The sequence below is a fragment of the Rana temporaria genome, chromosome 1 (assembly GCF_905171775.1).
Source record: "Rana temporaria chromosome 1, aRanTem1.1, whole genome shotgun sequence".
Lineage (NCBI taxonomy): Eukaryota > Metazoa > Chordata > Amphibia > Anura > Ranidae > Rana > Rana temporaria.
This window is the reverse complement of record NC_053489.1, coordinates 338,027,528-338,053,858: the sequence shown is the minus strand read 5'-3', so window position 1 is coordinate 338,053,858 and position 26,331 is coordinate 338,027,528. Positions and strand designations below refer to the sequence as shown.

At 45.4% G+C, this 26,331-nt stretch overlaps 1 protein-coding gene across 1 annotated transcript in view; it reads left to right on the top strand.

Moving 5' to 3' along the window:
- Positions 1 to 17,814: 17,814 nt before the first annotated feature.
- UGCG (UDP-glucose ceramide glucosyltransferase) overlaps positions 17,815 to 26,331 on the top strand; it is a 75,662-nt gene continuing 67,145 nt past the window's right edge. Inside the window, exon 1 of the mRNA XM_040361335.1 lies at positions 17,815 to 18,319. Coding sequence (XP_040217269.1) covers positions 18,222 to 18,319 — 98 coding nt within the window. The 5' untranslated portion in view covers positions 17,815 to 18,221. The remainder of the gene's footprint in view (positions 18,320 to 26,331) is intronic.

Below are 26,331 nucleotides of genomic sequence, written 5' to 3'. Positions count from 1 at the left end.
AGAGAACCTGGAAAAGATGAGTGCCCATCTAGCTTGGGGTGGTTTTAGTCTCTTGGCAGTCCGCAGATATTCCAGGTTCTTGTGATCCGTATAGATTAGAATTGGGTGCGCTGCTCCTTCTAAGAAGGTATCTCCACTCCTCCAATGCATTCTTGATGGCCAGAAGTTCTCGATCTCCGACATCATAATTCCTTTCAGAATTTGACAATTTGCGGGAGAAAAAGGCAACTGGGTGTAACAAAGCCTTGGGTCCCTGTCTTTGAGATAGTACTGCTCCGACTGCCGTTTCTGATGCGTCTACTTCCAATACATAGGGTAATGCTGGCTCAGGGTGCTTCAGAACTGGTGCGGAAGTGAATAGCTTTTTAAGAGTTTCAAAAGCATTTTGAGCCTCAGGGGACCACTGAAAACAGATGCATTGTTTGTTCAGTTGCGTGATAGGTGATATGATGGCTGAAAATCCCCTGATGAATTTACGGTAAAAGTTTGAGAACCCGACAAAGCTTTGAATGCCCTTTTTGTCCACTGGGGCTGGCCAATCTAGAATGGCAGTGACCTTTTGCGGGTCTATCTTGACACCTTCGGTGGAGAGAATTAGTCCCAAAAATGTAATGCTTTGTCGCTCAAACTCGCACTTCTCTGGCTTAGCGTATAGCCCGTGTTGTCGTTGTCTGCTCAATACGTTCTTAACATGCCTGCAATGGTCATCAAGGGAAGAAGAAAAAATTAAAATGTCATCCACATACACTACAACGAACAAGTCTAGGTAATCACGAAAAATGTCATTAATAAAGTGCTGGAATGTTGCTGGGGCATTACATAGGCCAAATGGCATCACTAGATATCCAAAATGCCCTAATCGGGAGCGAAAGGCCGTCTTCCATTCGTCTCCCTCCCGGATCCGTACCAGATTGTAAGCCTCTCGGAGATCCAGTTTTGTAAATATGGTTGCTGCTCCCAACCTCTGGAACAATTCGGTACCAAGGGCAAGGGATAATGGTTCTTGACCTTAACTTTATTGAGCTCACGATAATCTATACATGGACGAAGGGAATGATCTTTCTTCTCCACAAAAAATATACCCGCTCCAGCCGGAGAAGTGGAGGGGCGAATGAAGCCCTTCTTAAGATTATCGTCTATATAGATTATATAGATTATCGTCTTTTAGGGCGACCAGCTCCAATTCTGACAGAGGAAAAATCCATCCAAAAGGGACCTCAACCCCCGGGATGAGATCGATCGGGCAGTCGTATGGCCGCTGTGGAGGGAGAGTTTCAGCTCCCTTTTTACTAAACACATCTAAAAAGTCATGGTATGCAACTGGTACAGATAAGCGGGTTTCAGTATCAGAGTCCAAACATAGCAAGGATGGCAGATCAGGAGAGGATTTTGGCAGACAATGTTGGAGGCAGTAGCAAGAGTGAAACTTGACTTCCCCTTCGACCCAGTTGATAAGAGGGTTATGTGCTTGGAGCCATGGCATGTCAAGGATTACGGGGAACATAGGAGACGCAATGGCATCTAGGCGTAGCAGTTCCTTGTGACTACTGGCTATAACAACAGGCAAGGGTAAAGTCTCTTGAGTCACCAGTCCGGATTTAATGGCAAACCCGTCGGCCAGATGTACTGAAAGTCCCTGGGCCCTGGGTTGCAAGGAATTTGATGTCTTGTAATGAAGGATAAGTCCATAAAGCAGCTACAGGCTCCAAAGTCGATTATAGCAGAGACAGAAATACTTCTCCCCTTTCCCTGAAGCTGTAGTACAATGGGAAGAGCCAGGTGAGTTGGCAGGATGGATGTGCTGGCAGAGAAGATAGTTTGGCCCTTGTGAATCTTGGCTGGACATGATCTCACATAATGTCCTGGTTTCCCACAATATAGGCAGAGATTTTCATGTCATCGGTGTTGACGTTCCTCAGGGGAAAGTGAGGGACAGAGCATGCCAAGCACCTCAGGTTCAGGGATATTAGATGTGGGAGAAACAGGGGTAGAAGATGTCAGACTGCTGGAGTTAGAGGTTTGGGGCAACTTCCAAGTCGGGCAGGACGGCTTCATCTCTCTCTCTGATCTCCGTTCCCGTAATCGGCGATCAATTTGGATTGCCAAATTAATTAAATTATTCAGAGGATCAGTTCCTTGTTCCAGTAGGCGGTGAGCCTACGACTGGGGCTCGCCCTGTAGTAAGGAGATGACAAACCCAACTTTGGTGGCCTCCAGGGAAAAAGTGCGTGGCTGCAGGGAAAAAAAGAGTTTGCAGTAATTGCGAAATGTCCGAAATTCACTGTGATCACCAGTGAATCTTTCAGGTGCAGGAACCCTGAGTTCTGGAGGTAATATTGTCATTGCTGAAGTAGCTCCTTGCGGGGCCGTAGTAGGTGAGGAAAGAGCCTGGACACGTTCTTCCAGTCGGGTGTATGCATTGTGTGCGATTTTAACAGTCTGGATGACGTCTTCGAGATGTAAGCGGAATACCTTCATGGAAGAGGCTCCCTGCACAGACTCTGACATGGCTGTCCGGTACTGTCATGTACCTGGTGGAAGAGTCTGATATGCAGAGGGAGGCCTCCCTTACACCTCTGACTCGAGGCCCCTGATAGGGAAGACAGGCGGCGCAGGAGTGCAGAGTCGCACAAGAGCCTGGCAAACTTTCTGGTAGACGAGCTGGACCGGAACTGGAACAGGAACTGGAACAGTCCCGGGAACAGCTGTCAGACTGGGAACTGGAGCTCAGGCAGGTGCAGGCAGATGGACTGGAATAGTAGACACACAAGTCCAAAGCAGGTGAACACTGGAGCAAGGTCAGATACAAGCTGGTTCGGTAACTGGCTGGCGGCAGGGTAGCAGAAGGAGTAGGCAGGAACGTCGTCTCAGGTACAGGCAGGTTTGGCAACAGGCTGGCAGCAAGGTAGCAGGAGGAACAGGCAGGGATGAAGTCAACACAGGCCGAGGTCAAAATGCAGGCAGATAAACAGGATAAGTCAGAGCAAGCCGGGTAGTGTAAGCTGGAGCAGAGTGCAGGTAAACGACAATCAGAGGTCTCAGGTAACGCTGTAGACCGGACAGCACCGATTCAAGGAAGTAAGGCAGTTAAAATAGCCTATTGGCGCCACAACGTCATTGCACATGCGTGCGCGCATGCGCACCGGTATTTTGTGTGGCATTAGTGTGCAAGCTGGTGCGAGCCTGCACTGGCACACGCAGGCGTAAATGTGCCCGTACAGCCCTTCTCGGTGGGACAGGGGAACGACCATAGTCGCCATCTTGATTGCTGGCGTGCCCTTCCTGACAAGGGCAGCTGGGGTCTTAAAGCGGAGGTTCACCGTTAGAGAGCACATTTTCCCCTTAGATTAATGCTCGTTTTGTCTAGGGGAATCGGCTATTGGTTTTAAAATATGATTCGTACTTACCCGTTTACGAGATGCATCCTCTCCGTCGCTTCCGGGTATGGGCTGCGGGAATGGGCGTTCCTTCTTGATTGACAGTCTTCCGAGAGGCTTCCGACGGTCGCATCCTTCGCGTCACGATTTTCCGAAAGAAGCCGAACGTCGGTGCGCAGGCGCAGTATAGAGCCGCACCGATGTTCGGCTTCTTTCGGCTACGAGTGACGCGATGGATGCGACCGTCGGAAGCCTCTCGGAAGACTGTCAATCAAGAAGGAACGCCCGCTCCCGAAGACCTATACCCGGAAGGGACGGAATAAGATGCATCTCGAAAACGGGTAAGTACGGATCATATTTTAAAACAAATAGCCGATTCCCCTAGACCAAACAAGCAGGAATCTAAGGGGAAAAGGGCAACAATTAAATAAATGGGTGAACTCCCGCTTTAAGAAGTTAAATAAATATGAAATATTAAAATTAACTATATGGTAGCCAATAATTGCTTCAACATGCACCAATGTCATCCCATACAAAAATGTGAAGATCTAAAAGTATAAAGCATTTATGTAAGGAACACAGCAAATAAATACATTTCAAGTTATACTTTCTTCACTGAATGAGACACATTGATAATCAAATCAATGCTTAATTGAATGCCATAATCCAGTGTGCAGAGGAGTACTCTGGTATATTTAGAACACGTATTATAAATACATTTATAATTGATGGGTGGACATGTTCAACTATGATAGAACATGTTACATGCACCTAAGTGAACAAAGAAATTATGCAATTACTTTAGTGTATATATAAATTTACACATGATTTACAAGTCTATATTTGCCTTCTAACTAATCCCCATATTCACAGCACTATAATTTTTTCTGTTTTGTAGGAATGCAAAAATGGTTCTTAAAGGTACATTCTTGTACCTTTGTCTTCTAGTCTTGTACGACTAAAAATGTTATTGAAATCTTCAGTAAAGATATTGCTATAGTTTGATAAATACAATAGATGTTTTCCTATTCTGTGCTATGTATCAGTGTAAGCACCAATTTTGTAAATTTTGTCCAAAAATAATTCAGTTTATTAGTGTACTTAGTGGCATATGTTCATATGTTTAGAAGAAAAAGCAATTTTCAACTACATCTAAAACCTTAAAGCGGGGGTTCACCCGAAAAAACATTTTTAACATTAGTTTTAGGCTAATTGTGGGAAGCACAATCGGGTGTTTTTTTTTAAATCAATGCAGTACATACCATTTTAGAGATAAATGTTCTCCGCCGCTTCCGGGTATGATCCGCGGGACTGGGCGTTCCTAATTGATTGACAGGCTTCCGACCGTCGCATACAGCGCGTCACAAGTTGCCGAAGGAAGCCGGACTGCGAGTCAGCTCTATAAGGCGCCTGCGCACCGACGTTCGGCTTCTTTCGGCAACTCGTGACGCGCGACGGTCGGAAGCCTGTCAATCAATTAGGAACGCCCAGTACCGCAGATCATACCCGGAAGCCGCGGAGAACATTTATCTCTAAAACGGTATTTACTGCATTGATTTAAAAAAAAAAAAACACCTGATTGCGCTTCCCATAATTAGCCTCAATCTAATGTTAAAAATGTGTTTTTCGGGTGAACCCCCGCTTTAAGGCCGGATTCACACTAGTGCGGTGCACATTTCAGCTCTCTTATCTCTGCAGAGACATAAGAGAACTGTTCAGCAGATCAGCTCCGTTTTAGTTGCGAATTTGGAGACCTGGGAGAGGGGAGGGGGGAAGTGTATTGAGCTGAATGAGAGAAATCCTGAAGAGAAGTGAACACATGTGCGAATCAGATGCGTACCCATAGAAGATAATGGGCCTGAATTTGCACCTGAGCCGCACCGCAATGCCTAGAAAACGCACACGTTTTTTCGGCAATGCGCAGTGCGAATGCATCGCACATATGTGAACCAGCCTCATTGAAATCAATGTATTTTATAATGTTATGCGAATTGGATGCGGTTTAAGCCTTAAGGCCAGTTCACACCAGACGCAGTTCCGTACAGTTTTGTGTGCATTTTTTCTGCACTAAAAATGCATGCACAGTGTTTTCCATGTATTCCAATGGCTCATAAACTGACTGCATGGTGTGAATTAGAGCCAACTATAGCCATTGGAATACATGGAAAACACTGTGCATGCATTTTGTGCAGAAAAAATGCACATGGAACTGAACGGAACAGCGTCTGGTGTGAACTTGCCCTTAAAGGCCAGCTCTGGACTTTCAAGACAATTAACATTTCTAGACATTCTCCATAACATAGCAAATCATTACTTTTTGAGTTCACATCCACAGACAAGACAAAAAGACCAGCAGAAAGATAAAAACTACCATAACTTAGGGTGACCAGACATCCCCAGTTTCAGGGGACAGTCCCCTGATTGAGGACACTGTCCCCGGACCAAGTCTGTCCCTGGTTTTGTCCCCAGATTGGAGTTAATAGGGGACAGGGGCAATTTCAAAGACAGTCAGTGCAGAATTAAAATAAAAAAATTAGAATTACACACCCCTGCTCTGCCGTGCCTACTAGCATAGGGGGGTTGCATTTTTCCCATTATCTGTGCCCCCTTCTGATGATCATGTGCTGGTCGGAGCGGAGGGAATATTTCTTCAGTTTTGGGCACATGCCCATTCAGCTCTGCTCGCATGTTCTTCTGCCTTGGCTCAAATCCTGGCCAGCCACCTGCCTATCTCCTTGCCTTCCCTGGTGGAGTGATCTTCCTACGCTCACCATCCAGTAGTAGCCGGGGCCCGAAGAGTCATGCCCCGTACACACCATCACTTTATGTGATGAAAAAAAATGACATTTTCTGTGAAGTAAAAAATGACGTTTTTGAAACTTCAATTTTCAAAGACGAAGTTGTCTACACACCATCGTTTTTCTCACAATGTTCTAGCAAAGTGAGGTTACGTTCCACCACGTTTTTCCATTGAAGCTCGCTTCATAAGTAGCTTCTGGGCATGCGCGGGTGAAAAAACGTCGTTTTAAACAACGTTTTTGCTACACACGGTCAATTTCTGTGAAGTAAAAGTTGACGTTTTGAAAAACGACACATAAAATTGAAGCATGCTTCAATTTTTTTTGGTCGTTTTTTAAAAGACATAAAACGACGTTTTCCCCCACACACTGTCAATTAAAGTGACGTTTTTAAAAACGTCATTTTTTTTCATCACATAAAGTGATGGTGTGTACGGGGCATAAGACTTGAGAGGCTGTGAGGCGGGCGGCAATGGGCAGAGAGTCACTGATAGTAAAGAAAAAATATGTCACCGGATTTCATTTTAAAAATCTGGTCACCTTACCATAACTGCATGCACACTGTGCTGTTTTGTAGAACTAGCTATTCATTCGTGTCTGTGTTTTGGATTCAGAAAAAGGAGTTTTCCATGCAACTGCAGAAAAATCTTCTTCCGGCCACCCGTTTTTCCCATTTGAATTGTGGACACAGTTAGTCACGGTGTACAAAGTTGTTTGATTTCAATCCAGGGTTGTTTTCTTAATGCAGTAGGCCTGTGTACAAGATCATGAGTTGAGCCCCCCTTTTATATTGTGTAATTATAACCCCCATTTTCCCAGCTTCATTGGCGTAATTATTTTAAACCCCCTCCCACCCCAGATTAAGTGGTGACAGTGTATATTGTGCACAACCCCCCTGGCCCCTTGACTGCCCCCATCATAATTAAAGGGGTTGTAAAGGAAAAAAAAAATTCATAATAAGCATCCTTTACCTGCAGACATTCCTCTTTTCACTTCCTCATTGTTTGTTTTTGCTCAGAAGTTGCTCTATTTCTTCTCTGTTCTGTTCACTTCCCGCTTGTCTGATTTTACTGACCACCGTGACGGGAGGCTTTACTGCGGTGGTCAGTAATGTGCTCACCCCCTCCTGGGAACTACATCTGTGTGGCAGGACGCTCTCTACATGTTAGAGACTTCAAGGAGGTGTGAATTACTGGGCGTGCCGCAATTCATACTGGGAAATGTAGTTCTTACATGAACGAGCGATGCAAACCAGGAAGTGAATGAGAGAACAGAAACTAGAATGCCGGAGGTGATATAGATGAAGTAATTTAATAGGTATTTACTAGTTTTTTAAAAGAATCATTACACTATTCTGTCTGTCTACCTTGCAGACATTAATTTTAGGCAAAAAAAAAACTCCTTTAATGACAACTGGCATGTCAAAGTAAGAACCTCTGAGACTAAAGTGTCTTCTTCCATGGTGTGTGCTGTCTCTGACTAATCACAATATAAATGTCAGGCAGACATCAAGAAGAGATCAGTGTACATCTCCTCCGAGTCCTGGCACACAATGGCAGGGAGGAGGAAGAAACTTGGTCTCTAAGAGAAGAACTGCTGGCTGTGCCACACACAAGGCAAGTAACAGAATTATGGACATGGACCCCAAGGGACAGCTCATGCCTCCTGGTCCTGACCAGACCCCCCCCCCCTCCCTTCCCTAGGCCACATTGCAGCCATGTGGAACATTATATCAGTAATACCACCACGGAGCACTTTCCAAATTCCTGTGTGCAGTAAGTGCACAGTGGGCCCCTCTCTACCTTGTGTTGTAACAATAACTATGGGGCTTCAAACCAGAATCACCAAAGGCACACAGATGACAATTTAAAAGCCTTTTCAGCTCATCAGTTTCCCGTCTGGAAAACTGCCGTGACAGCTTTTGGCCGGGAAACCTGGCCCTGTGTATGCTCCATGGCAGTTTTTCCTGCCACGATTCCCAGCGATCTTTTTTCCGTCAGTTTTCCTATGGGAAACACTATGGTGGAGCATACACACGGCCGGCTCTCATGGTGGTTTTCCTGCTTTCCCCTCGGATTTCCCTGGCGAAAAGTCCGGCGGGAAACCCGATCGTGTGTATGAGGCATAAGCTGCAAAAAATGGCTCTGAGATTATGCCTCTCACTCCAGCTCGTGCAGCGGTAACTTACACGTGTAGCTCAATTGTCATTATGCTCAGGTGCATGCCCTACAAGGGTTTTGCATTTGTATATGCATATGTGGATAGCAGCGGGGTGGATTCATTTTTTTAATTATTATTAATGCATTTTAATTTTTTAAACTTTTCTTTCAGATAAAGTTTATGTAAATCCTCAACCCATTCAGTTTAAAATGTTTAAAATGAAAGGCAAAACATTTATGCATTGATGTAAAAAAAAAAAAAAAAGCAGAGGTGTCAGCTTACTATCACCATAGGTGGAGTTACAATGAGTTCTATTAGGAAGATTCACACTAGTGAATGTTCTGAAAAGTGTGCATCTAAGCAGCTGTGGTGAGGTGCCCAAGACATGGTCCTAAGACCTCCTGTTTTTTTGGGGAATTGGCAGTTTATTTGAGCCGCAACCACCATTTATTTGTTTGGCTCATGGTTTTGGTGTGGCCCCACTGACCTAAATGGCCAAATTTGGCACAGCCATGACACAAACCATTGTAACTGTGGCATGTGAACAGCCTCCACCAGCTGTATTTTTAGATACCAGCTGTCTGTTTTACCACCCCCTGACCACCAGTGAGAAAAAGGAAATTATCTGTTTGAAAGCACTGATCCTTTAACCACTTAAGACCCGGACCTTTATGCAGGTAAAGGACCTGGCCAGTTTTTGCGATTCGGCACTGCGTCGCTTTAACTTACAATTGCGCGGTCATGCGATGTGGCTCCCAAACAAAATTGGCGTCCTTTTTCCCCCACAAATAGAGCTCTATTTTGGTGGTATTTGATCACCTCTGCGACAATTTTGAAAAAAAATCTATATTTTTTACTTTATGCTAAAATAAATATCCCCAAAAAAGGTTTTAAAAATCATTTTTTTTTTCTCAGTTAAGGCCGATACGTATTCTTCTACCTATTTTTGGTATAAAAAAAAAATCGCAATAAGCGTTTATCGATTGGTTTGCGCAAAATTTATAGCGTTTACAAAATAGGAGATGGTTTTATTGCATTTTTATTAATATTTTTTTTACTACTAATGGCGGCAATCAGCGATTTTGTTCGTGACCGCGACATTATGACGGACACATCAGACAATTTTTACACATTTTTGGGACCATTGTCATTTTCACAGCAAAAAATGCTATAAAAATGCATTGTTTACTGTGAAAATGACAATTGCAGTTTGGGAGTTAACCACTAGGGGGTGCTGAAGGGGTTAAGTGTGACCTCATATGTGTTTCTAACTGTAGGGGGGCGGGGCTGGATGTGTGACGTCATTGATCGTGTTTGTCTATAACAGGGAACACACGATCAATGACACTGCCACAACGAAGAACAGGGAAGGTGTGTTTACACACACCTCTCCCCGTTCTTCAGCTCCAGAGGACCGATCGCGGGACACCGGCGGCAATCGGGTCCGCGGGTCCCGCGACCACGGAGCTTCGGACCGGGTCGCGTGCACGCGCCGGCGGCGTGCGTGCAACCCCACAGCTGGGCTTAAAGGGCCACGTACAGGTACGTGGATGTGCCCAGCCGTGCCAATCTGCCGACGTATATCGGCGCGAAGGGGTCCTTAAGTGGTTAAAGACCAATATACTGTATGACTGTGCATTTTGTGCTAAATGCATTCCTGACTTCTGCATTCTGTACATTTCATGTGCTTGTGACTTGCATTTAACCCTACTATCTGTAGGCTTAAAGTGGTTCTAAAGGCATTCTATGCATTAAGATTAAAATACTTCTGTGTGTAGCAGCCCACCTAATATCACTTTAAGTTTTAAGGCCCTTTCACTGTTAATGCAATTTTGTCACACCCATGGGCCACTTCATAATTCTCTTCTGGGTGCCCAAGAGGGGCCCCGCCAGATAGGCTAATGGCAGCCCTGGACTCAATCAGTAACGTACTAACAAATCCAGAACGAGCCACAGAGACACAATCAGTATTGTACTGACACTAGGAACATGTCTGCAGAGACAGTCAGTACGCTACTGACATAGAACAGAAAAAAGTGCAGCAAGATGCACAAAAGGCCTAGTCACCACTCTCCAGCACAAGGTATTACTTTGCTATACATTTTCAATGGCACCCCAATGCACTAACCCAACCCTCTAGAGCAGGGGTGTCCAAACTTTTTTCAAAGAGGGCCAGATTTGATGAAGTGAACATGCTTGAGGGCCGACCATTTTGCCTGACATTCGTTAAACCAGTAAAATTCAGTCTAATTGTGTTTGTTCGAACACTAATACACTGCCCAACAAGAATGCTCTTGCCTTTGTGGCTGTTTGTGGTGAAGAGATGAGCTTGGGCATGTTATTTGGGTATACCGTATTTATCAGCTTTAGGCCTGAATCACACTAGTGCGTTGCGTTTTGGAGCTCCGTTGTCTTTGCGAATTTCTCTATAAGGTGTTCTGCAGATCAACTGCGTTTTAGCTGCAGATCAGGTGCGAATTTGGAGACCTGGGAGAGGGGAGGGGGAGGGGGGAAGTGTATTGAACTGAATGAGACAAATACTGAAGAGAAATGAACACATCTGCGAATTCAGCTGCGTACCCATAGAAGATAATGGGACTGAATTCGCACCTGAGCCGCACCGCAAGACATAAAAACCGCACACGGTTTGGAGGCAATGCGCAGTGCGGATGCATCGCACATATGTGAACCAGCCTCATTTAAAACAATGTATTTTGAAATGTCCTGCGAATTAGATGCGGTTTAAGCCGCACTCAATTCGCATAGGTGTGAACCTGGCCTAAAACACGCACCTTCACTTTAAAAAAGGAAATTTCAGGAAGAAATCGTACATTTTAAATAAAGAACTCTGAAGCAAAATAAGGATCAGTGCCCATCTGCAGCCTCACAAGTGCCATGAATGCAGCACCCACCGTATTGCCATGAATGCAGCATCCACCGTATTGCCATGAGTGCAGCACCCACATTACCATTAATGCACCACCCACATTGACATGAATGCAGACTCCCCATTGCTGTCAGTGCAGCCTGATTCATGTCCATCTGCAGCCTGCAGAGGAAACAGGGAAGGGGCGGGACGAGCACCGACATACAGGAGAAACTCCTGTTTTCTCGGCTGCCGCTTTAATTGAAAGTCCCACCTCCTGTGATGGACAGAACAGTTGTCCAATGGCAGCGCAGGAGACGGGACTTCCTTTTACACAGGATGCCGTGTAAACAGGAAATACTCCTGTATCCTGTAGGCACTCATCCCTCTCCACCAAGGCAGCAAGCATTTATATCTTTTGTGGCCCCCGGCGCTTGGGGATTCGTTGGGGTCCACAAAATATATACATGTCAAAATCACCAGGCCCCTGAACCCTGCCAAGCTGTTCTCCCGGGACCCCCGGCTCCAGGCACTCGTGTCCCTCTTGTCCTTCGGCTTCCTCTGTCTCACCTTCAGCGGAGCCAGGACAAGAGATATATAGGAGGCCGACCTCATCAAATCAGTCTCCCATCTGATCCCTGACAAACAGATCACAACAGTAAACAAGCTGTTCATGAACGGAACCCCATTCATGACAGGATGTTTACATCCTGATATCATGTGATCGATAGGACCAATCGTATCATCACATGACACCAAGTGTGGTATTGGGGAGATTAAACTAATATAGTAGGTGCTTTTACAATGAATTGAGCCAGGGGGCAATGCATTTGAGGGCATGGCAGCCCACCTTTATAAAAATAAATGGTAAGTTCACATAGACATCAGTTGGTCATGCCAGGGTTCTTCCACATCAATATGAACAACGGAAATACCGAGCCACCTGGCTCCCTTGTTGGCAGCACCACTGCTCTTCTTACCAGTTGCTCTGACTGTGTTGCCCAGCTCTGCTGGTTCCCTTGGCTCACTTAGCCTTCAGTCACAGTGCCCTGCTGCAAGGCCCAATCTGGGCTACTGTATAGGGGTTCTCCTGACACCCCAATAGAAGCCATTCTGACTCCTGGGACGAGACCTCCTGGCTGGTCTCCTCTGACCTCTGGGTGAGACCTTCTGTCTATTGGCTCCTCTGACCCCTGGGTAAGACCTTCTGTCTCTTGGCTTTTGGCTGGGCTTCTCTGAACCCTAGGTGAAATCTTCTGTCTCCCACACTGGGAGCTGTCTCAAAACTGGGAGCTCTGAGCTATTCTCCGGCCTGAGTATATAACGACGCTGCACACCCGGGTACTCAGACAGGCTGCAGGTACCTGGTAAAATCCAGACACAGGATTGAAATTTCCGATCCGGAACTACAGAATCCAGAGAAAACCAAAAACACAGCTTTCTCTGCTCAGAAACGATAGTCTGGAACCTCATGTTAACCCTCAATGCGAATGCTATCACATATATATATATATACACAATTGTGTTCAAAATTATTCAACCCCCCAATGCTGTAAAGGGTTTTAGGGAATTTAGTGTACATTTGTAATTGTATTCAGAATGAAATCCTACAAGGACTTCTTAAAGAACCATATGCAACTAAAATGACATCAATTGGTTTTGTAATACAGTAGTAAATGTTTCTTTTGTGAATTCTTCATTTACACAATTATTCAACCCCTTAAAGACTACCACTCTGAAGAACAGAGGTTCATTGAAGTGTTTTCAATCAGGTATTGAAAACACCTGTGGATGTCAGGGAGCAGCAATAAAGCCTAATAAGCACCAATCAGGCAGCTTTAAAATGACTGTGATACTCAGCTCCTTCTAGACATTTACTGGTGTGGTTACAAACATGGTGAAGTCAAGAGAATGGTCCAGGAAGACAAGAGAAGAGGTGATTACTCTTCACAGGAAGGGCAATGGCTATAAGAAGATTGCAAAGATGTTAAACATACCAAGAGACACCATAGGAAGCATCATTCGTAAATTCAAGGCAAAGGGCACTGTTGAAACGCTACCTGGTCGTGGCAGAAAGAAGATGCTGACTTCGACTGCTGTGCGCTACCTGAAGCGTAGAGTGGAGAAAAGTCCCCGTGTGACTGCTGAGGAACTGAAAAAAGATTTGTCAGATGTGGGTACTGAAGTTTCTGCTCAGACAATACAGCGCACACTGCGTAATGAAGGCCTCCATGCCAGAACTCCCAGGCGCACCCCCTTGCTGTCTCCAAAGAATAAGAAGAGTCGACTGCAGTATGCAAAAATCATGTGGACAAACCACAGAAGTTTTGGGATTGTGTTCTGTGGACTGATGAAACAAAATTAGAACTGTTTGGGCCCATGGATCAACGCTATGTTTGGAGGAGGAAGAACAAGGCCTATGATGAAAAGAACACCTTGCCCACTGTGAAGCATGGCGGGGGGTCAATCATGCTTTGGGGCTGTTTTGCTTCTGCAGGTACGGGGAAGCTTCAACGTGTGCAAGGTACCATGAATTCTCTTCAGTACCAGGAGATAGTGGATAACAATGTGATGCAGTCCGTCACAAACCTGAGACTTGGGAGACGTTGGACCTTTCAACAGGACAATGATCCCAAGCATACCTCCAAGTCCACTAGAGCATGGTTGCAGATTAAAGGCTGGAACATTTTGGAGTGGCCATCGCAGTCACCAGACTTAAATCCGATTGAGAACCTCTGGTGGGACTTAAAGAAAGCAGTTGCAGTGCGCAAGCCTAAGAATGTGACTGAACTGGAGGCTTTTGCCCATGACGAATGGGCGAAGATACCCGTAGATCGCTGCAAGACACTTGTGTCAAGCTATGCTTCACGTTAAAAAGCTGTTATAACTGTAAAAGGATATTGTACTAAGTACTAAGATTGAATGTCAACTGGGGGTTGAATAAAACTGATAATGATGTGAGCACAGAAAAGACATTTGTGGTTATTTCATTATAAATGTTATGTTATATTTGTCTGACCTACACGTGCCTCTTTGATTTAATTGCAAGCAGGATGACTGAATGATCAAAATCAATGTCAAACTGGGCAAAACAATCAATTTCAGTGGGGGTTGAACAATTTTGAATACAACTGTATATATATATATATATATATATATATATATATATATACACGTGACTGAGACTGCCCGTGCCACCCTGCCACAATAAAAGTACTGTGGGTGGAAAAAGAGTCACCTATGAAAAATTGTATGCACTATAGCTTGCCGCTATTCCACGAACTGATGCAATTTTATAGAGTGACATGTTAGGTATCTATTTACTTGGCGTAACATCATATTTGACATTATACAAAAAGATTGGGCTAACTTTAGTGTTTTTTTCTAACCACTTTTAGACCGCCCGCTGTCGTTATACGTTGGTATTTTGACGTAAAATACCAGGGTTATGGCAGCAGATAGCCTCCGTGTCCGTCACTTACCGGAGCACTCTGAGGCTGTGTGTGGAGTGAGGGAATATTGGAACCCAATCAACTCAATGATGTTGGATGCCAGAAGCGACGTCAAACGTCATTTCCACCCAATGGCCTTAAAGGGGAAATTTTTTTTATTGCAAAAAAAAAAGACATTTATTCTTATTTTTTTCATTGCATTTTAGTGTAAATGTGAGATCTGAGTTTTTTTAGACCACAGATCTCCCATTAACTGCTTGCCGCCCGCCGGCCATCAAAAGACGGCTGGGCGGTGCGGCTCTTTGTTCTGGCCGGGTGTCATATGATGTCCTTGGTTTCTCGGCCTCTAGGTGGCACGCGTCACTCGGGTACAGATGCGAGTGCCCGGCGGCCGAAATGTCCGCCAGGCACCCGCGATTGCCGGTGACACAGCCAAGGACGTGGATCTGTGTGTGCAAACACACAGATCCACGTCCTGTCAGAGGAGAGGAGACCGATGTGTGTTCCCAGTACAGAGGAACACTGATCGGTCTCCTCCCCTTGCGAGTCCCCACCCCCTACAGTTAGAATCACTCCCTAGGACACACATTTAACCCCTTGATCACCCCTAGTGTTAACCCCTTCCCTGCCAATCACATTTATACAGTAATCAATGCATTTTTATAGCACTGATCGCTGTATAGATGTGAATGGTCTCAAAATAGTGTCAAAAGTGTCCGATATGTCTGCCGCAGTATCGCAGTCAAGATAAAAATCGCAAATCGCCGCCATTACTAGTAAAAAAAATAAAATTATAAAAATGCCATAATTCTATCCCCTATTATAACTTATGCGATTATATGCAATATACGCTTATTGCGCTTTTTTTTACCAAAAATATGTAGAAGAATACGTATCGGCCTAAACTGAGGACATTTTTTTTTGTTGTTTTTAAATTTGGATATTTATTATAGCAAAAGGTAAAAGATATTGTGTTTTTTTTTCAAACTTGTCACTCTTCTTTTGTTTATAGCGCAAGAAATAAAAAACGCTGAGATGATCAAATACCACAAAAAGAAAGCTCTATTTGTGGGGGGAAAAAAACATTTCATTTGGGTACAGTGTTGCATGACCGCGCAATTGTCATTCAAAGTGCGACAGCGCCGAAAGCTGAAAAATTGCTTGGACAGGAAGGGGGTTTATGTGCCCTGCATTGATGTGGATAAAGAGGTCCTGTCATGCTTTTTTTCTATTACAAGGGATGTTTACATTCCTTGTAATAGAAATAAAAGTGATGCATTTTTTTTCTCTCAAAGGGACAGTGTAAAAATAAAAAGTAAGATAAATAAGAAAAAACATTTTTAAAGCGTCCCGTCCCGCCGTGCTTGCGTGCAGAAGCAAACACATACGTAAGTCGTGCCTGCATATGCAAATGGTATTCAAACCACACGTGACGTATCGCCACGATCTTCAGAGCGAGAACAATAATTCTAGCAAAGGAATAGAAACTCAAAGCTGGTAACCTGTTGACATTTTTAAACCTTGCTTATGTAGATGTTAAGGGTCAAATTTTGTCGCCATTCCACGAGCGGGCACAATTTTGAAGCGTGACATGTTGGGTATCAATTTACTCGGCGTAACATTATCTTTCACAATATAAAAAAAAAATTTGGCTAACTTTACTGTTTTTCTTTTAATTAAAAAAAAGTGTATTTTTTCCCAAAAAATTGCGCTTGTAAGCAGGCCCGGATTTGCTCTCCCTGCCGCCCCAAGGCCAGGTTCCGCAATGCACCCCCTCCCCGCCAACCGAACCCCCCCTCCAAATCAACGGAGAATGGGCAGCGCGGTTAGTTAAAAAATATATTTTTTCTTTTACTTTTTTATCACTTTTTTTTTGTAGCTTGTCGCTTACTTTTTTAAATTTTTGTATAATTTTCTTATTATTTTTCTTTACATTTTTATTTTATTAATTTAATTATTATTTCCTATTATTTATTTATTTTTTATCAATTTTTTTTCACTTCAGTTTTTTTTGCTATCACACAGGAGAAAACAATTCCCTGTGTGATAGAAATTGGAGGTGACATGTTCTCTTTATTGACCCTGTCACCTCCAAAACAGGAGTCCTAGGATTCCCCCATAACTTACCGCCCTTAACTGTATGTTCCGGGCGTCGGGGGACTCCATGCCACTGCCGCCCCTTGGCGCCCCAAGGCCTGGCCTCAGTGGCCTTGTGGGAAATCCGGGCCTGCTTGTAAGCCTGCCGCGCAAATACAGTGTGACATAAAGTATTGCAACGACGGCCATTTTATATATAACGTTTGGGGGTTCTAAGTAATTTTCGAGCAGAAAAAAATATGATTTTAACAACAAGTTTGAAAAATAGGCCTGGTCCTTAAGTGGTTAATTTATGAAAGTTTTTATCCTCAAAAAAAAAAAAAATTGCATTTAAAAAAAACGCTGCGCAAATACAGTGTGATATAAAAAATTGCAACACCCAACATTTTATTCTATAGGGTCTATAGGTTTGGAGGTTCTAAGTAATTTTCTAGAATAAAGTGGATTTTTTGTAGGAGCGAAGTATCAGAATTGGCGCGGATGGGAAGCGTGAACTCATTTTCAGGCGTATTTTACCATTTGTACAAAAAGCACCACCGGCTCTGGTAGTGACGGGGTTAAGCCAGAGTAGTTTTCTGTCGCCCAGCAACTAGAGAATGAGGCTTTTCCTGGTTGGCTGTACATTTAGACAGGACGTGCAGAGTAAATGGAGACTCCTATAGGCAGTATCAGGTTTTTCCAGCTCGCATTGTATACTCCTTTCTAGTCACAATACAACTCCTAGCCTTATTCTATCACCATGACGTCACCCTCTTTATCGCCAGGCTTTCCAGTATTACATCCTCACCACAGGACACAACCTCTCCATGCCTTTAGGACAATGACGACATCCCCCACATGACACGTTCTCCTCATACTATTCGTCCCGCCCCCTCCCTTGCTCGTGATGTCACTGCGTCTGATTGACAGTTTCACTGATAGTGTGTCACCGCCTCCTGGGGGTACCGCCCTCAACCTGCTACAATCATGCTGCGTAAGAGGAGGGGCGACGCTGCCGGGGAGTGGCCGTCGTATCGCCAGGAGTGGGCGTGTCTCACGTAGAGGTGGGGAGAGGGGAAAACACGGGTGTGCTCGGAATCGTCGTGGTGCTGATGAGTGAGTGAGCCGGACATGGGGTGGGCGTGGAGTGTGCCGGGAGGCGTGGTTACGTGTCTGGCGGAGAAGGGTGGTTGAGCAGGGGGTGCCGCTCTTGCGCCGGTGTCACTTGAAGCTCTTGGTGTTCTCAGAGACAGTGGTGGTTGAGGCGGCGAAGCTCTATAGAGGCCGGTCACTGAGGAATAGAGAGAGAGAGGCCGCTCCTGTCACACCGCTCTAGTCTCTGCTGCTTCCATGTCTCGCTGTGTGAGGTATCACTGACACTTGTCATTGGTCTGCCCGGACACCGAACCGCCGCTCACCCACACAGGAAAAGAGAAGAAGAAGGAGGCGGAGGAGGAATTCTTCATACAGCTCGGTGTCATCTCCCCCGGTTATGGCCGTCCTGGATCTGGCCCTGCAGGGACTCGCCATCTTCGGCGTCGTCCTCTTCTTAGTCATATGGTTCATGCATGTCTTATCTATTATTTACACGTGAGTACCCACATCACCATCTATCTGTATGTCACACCCCCTCATAGTCTACACAATGCCTACCATTCCCAGCACCAACCATGGAGGGCTCATCTCTATATCCTGCTGTCATCACTCTGTTATATACACCTCAGGAGGAAACCTCTGGGACACCGCGCCAAACCAGTGAGACTAATGCCTTCTATGTTGCTCATAATATTCCTCATTAGTACTTTATAGGAAGAATCTGCATTACCTTGGTGATCAGTTGAAAGAATGCCCCCCCCCCCCCTTGATTGGCGGTCAGTTGGAAGAATGCCCCCCCCCTCCTCTTGATTGGCGGTCAGTTGGAAGAATGCCCCCCTTCCTCTTGATTGGCGGTCAGTTGGAAGAATGCCCCCCTTCCTCTTGATTGGCGGTCAGTTGGAAGAATGCCCCCCCCCCTTGATTGGCGGTCAGTTGGAAGAATGCCCCCCTTCCTCTTGATTGGCGGTCAGTTGGAAGAATGCTCCCCTTCCTCTTGATTGGCGGTCAGTTGGAAGAATGCTCCCCTTCCTCTTGATTGGCGGTCAGTTGGAAGAATGCCCCCCTTCCTCTTGATTGGCGGTCAGTTGGAAGAATGCCCCCCTTCCTCTTGATTGGCGGTCAGTTGGAAGAATGCCCCCCTTCCTCTTGATTGGCGGTCAGTTGGAAGAATGCTCCCCTTCCTCTTGATTGGCGGTCAGTTGGAAGAATGCCCCCCCCCTTGATTGGCGGTCAGTTGGAAGAATGCCCCCCTTCCTCTTGATTGGCGGTCAGTTGGAAGAATGCCCCCCTCCTCTTGATTGGCGGTCAGTTGGAAGAATGCCCCCCTTCCTCTTGATTGGCGGTCATTTGGAAGAATGCCCCCCTCCTCTCGATTGGCGGTCAGTTGGAAGAATGCCCCCCTCCTCTTGATTGGCGGACAGTTGGAAGAATGCCCCCCCTCCATTTGATTGGCGGTCAGTTGGAAGAATGCCCCCCCTCCATTTGATTGGTGGTTAGTTGGAAGAATGCCCCCCTCCTCTTGATTGGCGGTCAGTTGGAAGAATGCCCCCTAGGGTGACCACGTGTCCTGGATTGCCCGGGACAGTCCTGCATTTTGCAGGTCTGTCCCAGGCACCTTCATTCCAGGACAATACAGTGTCCCAAAATGAAACTAACACAGCCACCCCGGGGCCAATCTGATGCCCCCAAAAAAGGCCGCCACATCACCGCTTTACTCACTGACAGTACTTGTCCTGGCCGAGGAGCACAATCGCGCCCCCTGCTTGTGATTGGATAAATCATAAATATCGCCTCCTGTGTCCAATCACTGTGCTGTGATTTGTTACAGCACAAGCTGATTTTTGGGAAGGGAGGGTGTCCCTGAATGGTAGTTTGGAAATGTGGTCACCCTAATGCCTCCACTCCTCTTGATTGGCGGTTAGTTGGAAGAATGACCCCCCCCCCTCCTCTGGCGGTCAGTTGGAAGAATGCCCCCCTCCTCTTGATTGGCGGTCAGTTGAAAGAATGCCCCCCCCCTCCTCTGGCGGTCAGTTGGAAGAATGCCCCCCTCCTTTGATTGGCGGTCAGTTGGAAGAATGGCCCCCCTTTGATTGGCAGTCGGTTGGAAGAATGGCCCCCCTCCCTTGGTTGGTCAGGGGGAGGAATGCCGCCCCCCCCTTGATTGGTCACGTGGATGAATGCACCCCCTTGATTGGTCACGTGGATGAATGCCCCCCCTTGATTGGTCACGTGGATGAATGCCCCCCTTGATTGGTGGTCACGTGGATGAATGCTCCCCTTGATTGGTGGTCACGTGGAAGAATGCCCCCCTTTGGTCATGTGGAAGAATGCCCACCCCCCCCCCCCCCCTGATGGTCACGTGGAAGAATGCCCCCCCGGTTGATGGTCACGTGGAAGAATGCCCCTCCCCGATTGATGGTCACGTGGAAGAATGCCCCCCCCCGATTGATGGTCACGTGGAAGAATGCCCCCCCCCCCAATTGATGGTCACGTGGAAGAATGCCCCCTACCCTGATGGTTGTGTGGAAGAATGCACCCCCCCCCTGATGGTCGCGTGGAAGAATGCACGCCCCTTTTGATTGGTGGTCACGTGGAAGAATGCACCCCCCCCCGATGGTCACGTGGAAGAATGCACGCCCCTTTTGATTGGTGGTCACGTGGAAGAATGCACCCCCCCCCGATGGTCACGTGGAAGAATGCACGCCCCTTTTGATTGGTGGTCACGTGGAAGAATGCACCCTCTTGTATTGATGGAAGAATGCGCCCCCCCCCCCCCCGATGGTTGCGTGGAGTAATGCACGCCCTTTTGATTGGTGGTCACGTGAAAGAATGCACCCTCTTGTATTGATGGAAGAATGCGCCCCCCCCCCCCCCGCGATGGTTGCGTGGAATAATGCACGCCCTTTTGATTGGTGGTCACGTGAAAGAATGCACCCTCTTGTATTGATGGAAGAATGCGCCCTGTTGCATTGGTGATCCATGGGAAGAATGCCCTCACATTGGGTTCATGCTAGATCTGCCTATTGGTGTTGACCCTGGAGCTATGCAGGCATCATCAGATGGGAGGTCAATCGGCCACAGCGCAAGTAAACCTAGCATTCTACCAAACCCGGGTTGAGAAGGATTTCTTTAGAAACACATTCTGATCATCTGTTCTTAACTATACAATGCAGTGCTGGTAAATAATTCCATGTGATTTTCATTAAAACCTGCCAAAGCAGTGTTCTTCCTCTACTGTACTTGAGAGACAGAGTGAATGGAGCAATCCTTGATAGGTGAACTAGGCTGGTCCATTATTTGCCTGGCAAGCATATGAGCCCCCACATCTCATGCCAATGCAATGTAAATGTGGCCTGCTTTATACAACAGCAGCGTCTAGACACAGACATGCGTCTGTATCATAATCTATGCCTTTAACATGAGTGTCCATGCAATGGACGTATGGACAAATGTGCTATTGATAGCCGTGCTGCTTTGAATGCTATGGATTTTTTAGAATGGCAAGAGGAAGAAGCCGCTTACAGGAAGGGGGGGAGGAGGATTTTCTCGCTGTCATGCTGCTGCTATTGACATTTCAAGTGTCTGCTCAAGCAGTTTACAAAGGGAACATATAGGCCTTGTTTTACCCTGATTTGTAGGGCTATTTATAGCTTCGTTGTTACTACACACTTTGAAGTATAGTTACTGTTTGACAGGGAATATTTCTTCCGGTAGAAGGGATGATATCCTATGAGTAGAATCACAGCTGAATGCAACCAATGTGCCTAAAATACTTCCCATCTATGACTTGAAATCTGTTTGTGGTCCAAAGTCATTTTGATGGTGAGAATTGCACCCAGCTGCAGAGCATTGGGCACACATTACTACCATTGCTGAGGCAGTTTCCAGTATGCACACTGAAAAGAAGAATGAGATGTGGTGCTAATAGACTTGCTGCAATGTTGTTTCAGCATAATAAATTCAGTGTTTGATGTCTTGGTTATGCAGAACTGCTGAGTACCCTCGTTTTTAGCTCATTATGGTCTCCCATGATAATGCATAATTAACTTTTACTCTTTGCTCTCTTTAAAGAAGAAATTGCTATAATAAGATGATTAAACTTTGTACTGCATCAGCAGATCACATGGTGTTTTATGCAATCGTTTAAGTTTCCACTTAGTAGAATCTCATGTAGTCCATGTCGCTTTACCGGTCTATTATTTTTTAATTGCAGCTTTCTAATTCCTATTTCACAGGGTCATCATTGCAAAAATGTGCATTTATTCTTTTTTTTTTTTGTAATTGGGAGCCTGTAAAGCATTGCATCCACAATGCAGGACTCTTGCAAACTCTGAGTAAGCTGTTTGCTCATACGGACAGGCAGTTACACACTGTCGGGAAGCCTCAATGAATAACCTCGAGGGCTCAACAGCACCCGGGTAGTTCAACGAGAACTACAACCTGACAGCTGCAAAGGCTGTCAGCAGTTGTAGTTTCCTATTCACAGAACTCTGCATTGTGACTGCAAACGTGGGGAGAAGATTCTTGGTCTGTTGTCATAGCAGGGACTCGTGTGTTTTGTGTGGGGGGGGGGAGAGGTTGTCGGGGGCTGCAGCAGTAACATGTTACACCCTAAATACAGGGGTAACATGTTACACTGGTGCAATTGCAGACATTGCATGCGATTTGCACTGCATACATGTGATGTCTGTGCTGTGCGCATTCATCCATACTGTTTGGATGACTGACATTCCATCGCATCCACACCAAAATGGTGCAGAACCCTTTTTTCCCCTCTGCACCTGAATGACATTGCTTTTGCCATCACACAGCGTTTTGTCATCTGTTTTTGGGGGGGTCTTTAAGATCACATTGAGACCCGCAGCAAATCGCATGGACGCTGTGCTTAGAGTGTGATGTGAGGAAACGCAGCAAATCTTGTGTTTCCTGCACCACATTAGTATGAACCAAGACTAAAGGCTAACTCCACTATAGCAACATGTTCCATGTTCTGCTTGTAGGTTCTTCTCCCCTGCAGCTGCCATACATGTTAAAATGGCTCTGAGAATGAATGAATGACTGAATGAACTATAAGTCCCGATCTGCCAGTAATCGGCGTACTCTTGGTTCGACAGTTCTCCCAGCTCTCCAAATGAAAGTCTGTACTTGGGTATGGACGGGGAGCTAGAGTAGGAGTTTGCAGAAGCCTGATATTCCACCCGCGATCCACTGGTCATGAGTGCAATACTTTGCAAGCTCATGTAGGGGTGAAAAATAGAGAGTATACTTCTTCTTTCTATTTTTGATCTAAAATGTGTGCATTGAATTGTTTTTCATAAAGGAGAACTTTGCCTTTAATGTGTTTGAATATTTTAATGCTTGACTCCAAGATTTAGACAAATGAACCCTTGCAGTGGGGCCCTCCTGTATTGTAAGGTGTTACCAGATCCTTTAGTATGGGGGTGCAGGAACAAGACATAATACCATATTTCTTGTTCCAGCGGGGTCCTTTCAGTGGAGCTGCTGATCCCACAAAGTTTGCTGTCAAAGGTGTTCCTGGTAAGGGTTGCACTCCTGGCTCCTCCACATACAATACAGTGGCAATAGCCCAATATTGTATGTGATGATGCAGAGGGACCGTCCACAGCCCAGAGAGAAAGGGAGCTCTGAAGCCAGCTGGAGCAAGGGGTAGGGTAAATGTTACAGGCTTTTTATCTCCCCCTAAATTTAAAGCGGAACTTTACCCATAACCACTTGATAAAAAATATTCTTTAGCAAGTAACATACATTCTACATTATCTATTACGCTACTAAAAAAAGTGTGTGCTGTAAATTTGTCTCTAGCATTGCTTCTGTTTCTTCTTGCCCCAACTCTAACTCATAAGGCGGAACTAAACCCACTTCTTTACCAGTTTCAGTTTGCTTTCATTGTGTTCTCAACCAAACTGCCAAACCATCAAATGGCTGGTGTCCTAACTGATCACAACCCCGCTTTAATTTTCTCACAAAAGTTTCAATTTGAGCATTTATTTACCTATGCTGTTCAGAAGGCCCTAAGGCAAGGTTACCTTTTATCTAGTTGCTGGAGTTGGGCTTTAGGCTAAATGTATCAAAAGCCATTCATGGCATAGCAACCCTGCCCTATTGTTGGTGCATGCATCCCCACCGAGGATGTTCTCCATCTCTATATCCCCCCAGTAACCATTGTCTCCTGGACTAGGAAAGTGGTGGGAAATGTAAACATGTGAGTGTTTACTGGAACAGGGAAAAAGGTCAAATAATTTCTCCCATAAATGCGAACAGCATGGATGGAGGAATCTCCATTTTATTCTGGCAGCTGTATCACCTGATACAGTTCTACCTGGCTCATTCAAACATATCGCCCCATACTGACTGTATCGGCTCATTTCAAAATCGTCAAGCCGTGGCTGGATTTATGGCCGTTTCAGAAAGAATTGCCTGCAATATGTAAGCCACCTATGGAGAGGTTTCCCTTATGTTGTCTAGATTTCCTATTGCCTCTGGTTTTATCTGTGGGATAGGGAATGTAAAGCAATCTCCCCAGTGGAATAGAGACACCTGAAAGGGTTTTTAACTCCTTGCCACCAGCCTATTAAGGCGTCTTAATTCTGGGAGGTGGGCTTACTGACCATCTGACCACTGTAATGCTTGGCCATACACGGGTCGAATTTCGAAATAACTTTTTTTTTTTTTTTTAATCCAGAAAATTTTGTGATCCGATGGTGCCACCATTGATTTCAAAATTCGACCGACCAAACCTTTCAATTTTCGTGTCCGGGAACCTTCTTTTCTTGCACATGCACATTTCTTTTTCGATTACATTTCTCGCACGATTCTTCCATCATTGATTAGAAAATCGTTCTTTTTTTAAAAAAAATATCCAACATGTTGGATTATTAAAATTCGATGGCTGCACGAAAATCGTCTGTTGATGTAGCCCACTAATGGTGCGAAATACAAACGAAAATTCTTAGATAAGATTTTCGAAAGAAAGCTCTTTCGAAATTCGACCCATGCATGGCCAGCTTATATGTGGTTGTGTGATTTGAAGCCTGTCTCACCAGCTCTCCATTGTAAACATTTGTCCAGTTGTCAGTGATTGCTCAATTACTGTGCTGGGTGTGCTGAGCGAGGGCACTCTCTGCATAGAATAGCAGTGCCAGGTGTAAGCATGTATGCTGTAGCTTGCCATTGAAGCCCACCAGCCGTGCCGCTACCTATGTGAATAGCCATCAGGGGAAGGGATTAAGCTTTACCTACACCAGTGGCTCTCAACTTCAGTCCTCAAGTATCCCCAAAAGGCCATGTTTTTGGAATTTCTCTTAGGGCCAGTTCACACCAGACGTTCAGTTCCGTGTGCTTTTTTTTCTGCATAAAATGCATGCACAGTGTTTTCCATGTATTCCAATGGCTCTAGTTCACACCATGCAGTCAGTTTCCGGACCTGAAACTGACTGCATTGTGTGAACTAGAGTCATTGGAATATATGGAAAACACTGTGCATGCATTTTTAGTGCAGAAAAAATGCACACGGAACTGCGCCTGGTGTGAACTGGCCCTTGCATAAAATAGCTGTCCAAAATACCAAGCCTTTGACTCTGATTTAAAGCTGTGCAAGATAAAGGAAAACCTGCAAACATGGCCTGTTGGGGCTACTTGAGGACTGAGATTTAAATCAACTAGATTTGATTAAAAGACCCTTTCACACTTGAGGCGTTTTTCAGGCACTTTTGGGCTAAAAATGGCGCATGTAAAGCGCCTGAAAAACGCCTCCCCTGGAGCCCCAGTGTGAGAGCCAGAGTGCTTTCACACTGGGGTGGTGCACTTGCAGGACGTTGGTAAAAGTCCTGCAAGCTGCATCTTTGGAGCGGTGTATATACCGATCCTGCCCATTGAAATTAATGGGCACCGATGCTGAATCGCCTGCTAAGCTTCGGCAGCAGTGCTTTTCGGACACGTTTAACCCTTTCTTCAGCCAGCTTTACCGCTAATGCGGCCGCGCTGTGTGTGTGTGTGTGTGTGTGTGTGTGTGTGTGTGTGTGTGTGTGTGTGTGTGTGTGTGAGAAAGGGGTCTTGATCATCATTTTTTTAAAGAGCAACTGTCATCTAAAAGGGTACTGTGGGTGAGACTCGCTGTTGACTCACCGACAGTCCCATTCACTTTAATGGGACGGCTGGTGATGCGGCAGTGACACAACTAGGTGAGGGATGTGGCGGCAGCAGGTGCTGCCAAGATGCCCGCTTATGGGCGCTGCCATGATGGATCTGAAATGACAGGTGCTTTTTAAATGTAAGGAATTATTCTTGCTGGTAGTTGGAATCTTTAATATTTGCAAACAAAACAAAGGTTTCCTATTTAAAAATAATAAGCTGTCATGTTAGTAAAACGGCAATATCGGAACCGATTCAATCATACAGTTTGTAGTGTACATAGATTTGGAAAATAATGGGATAAAGGAAATTTCCTGAACTTTGTTTTATCTCATGGTTACTGTGAAATTGTGTGA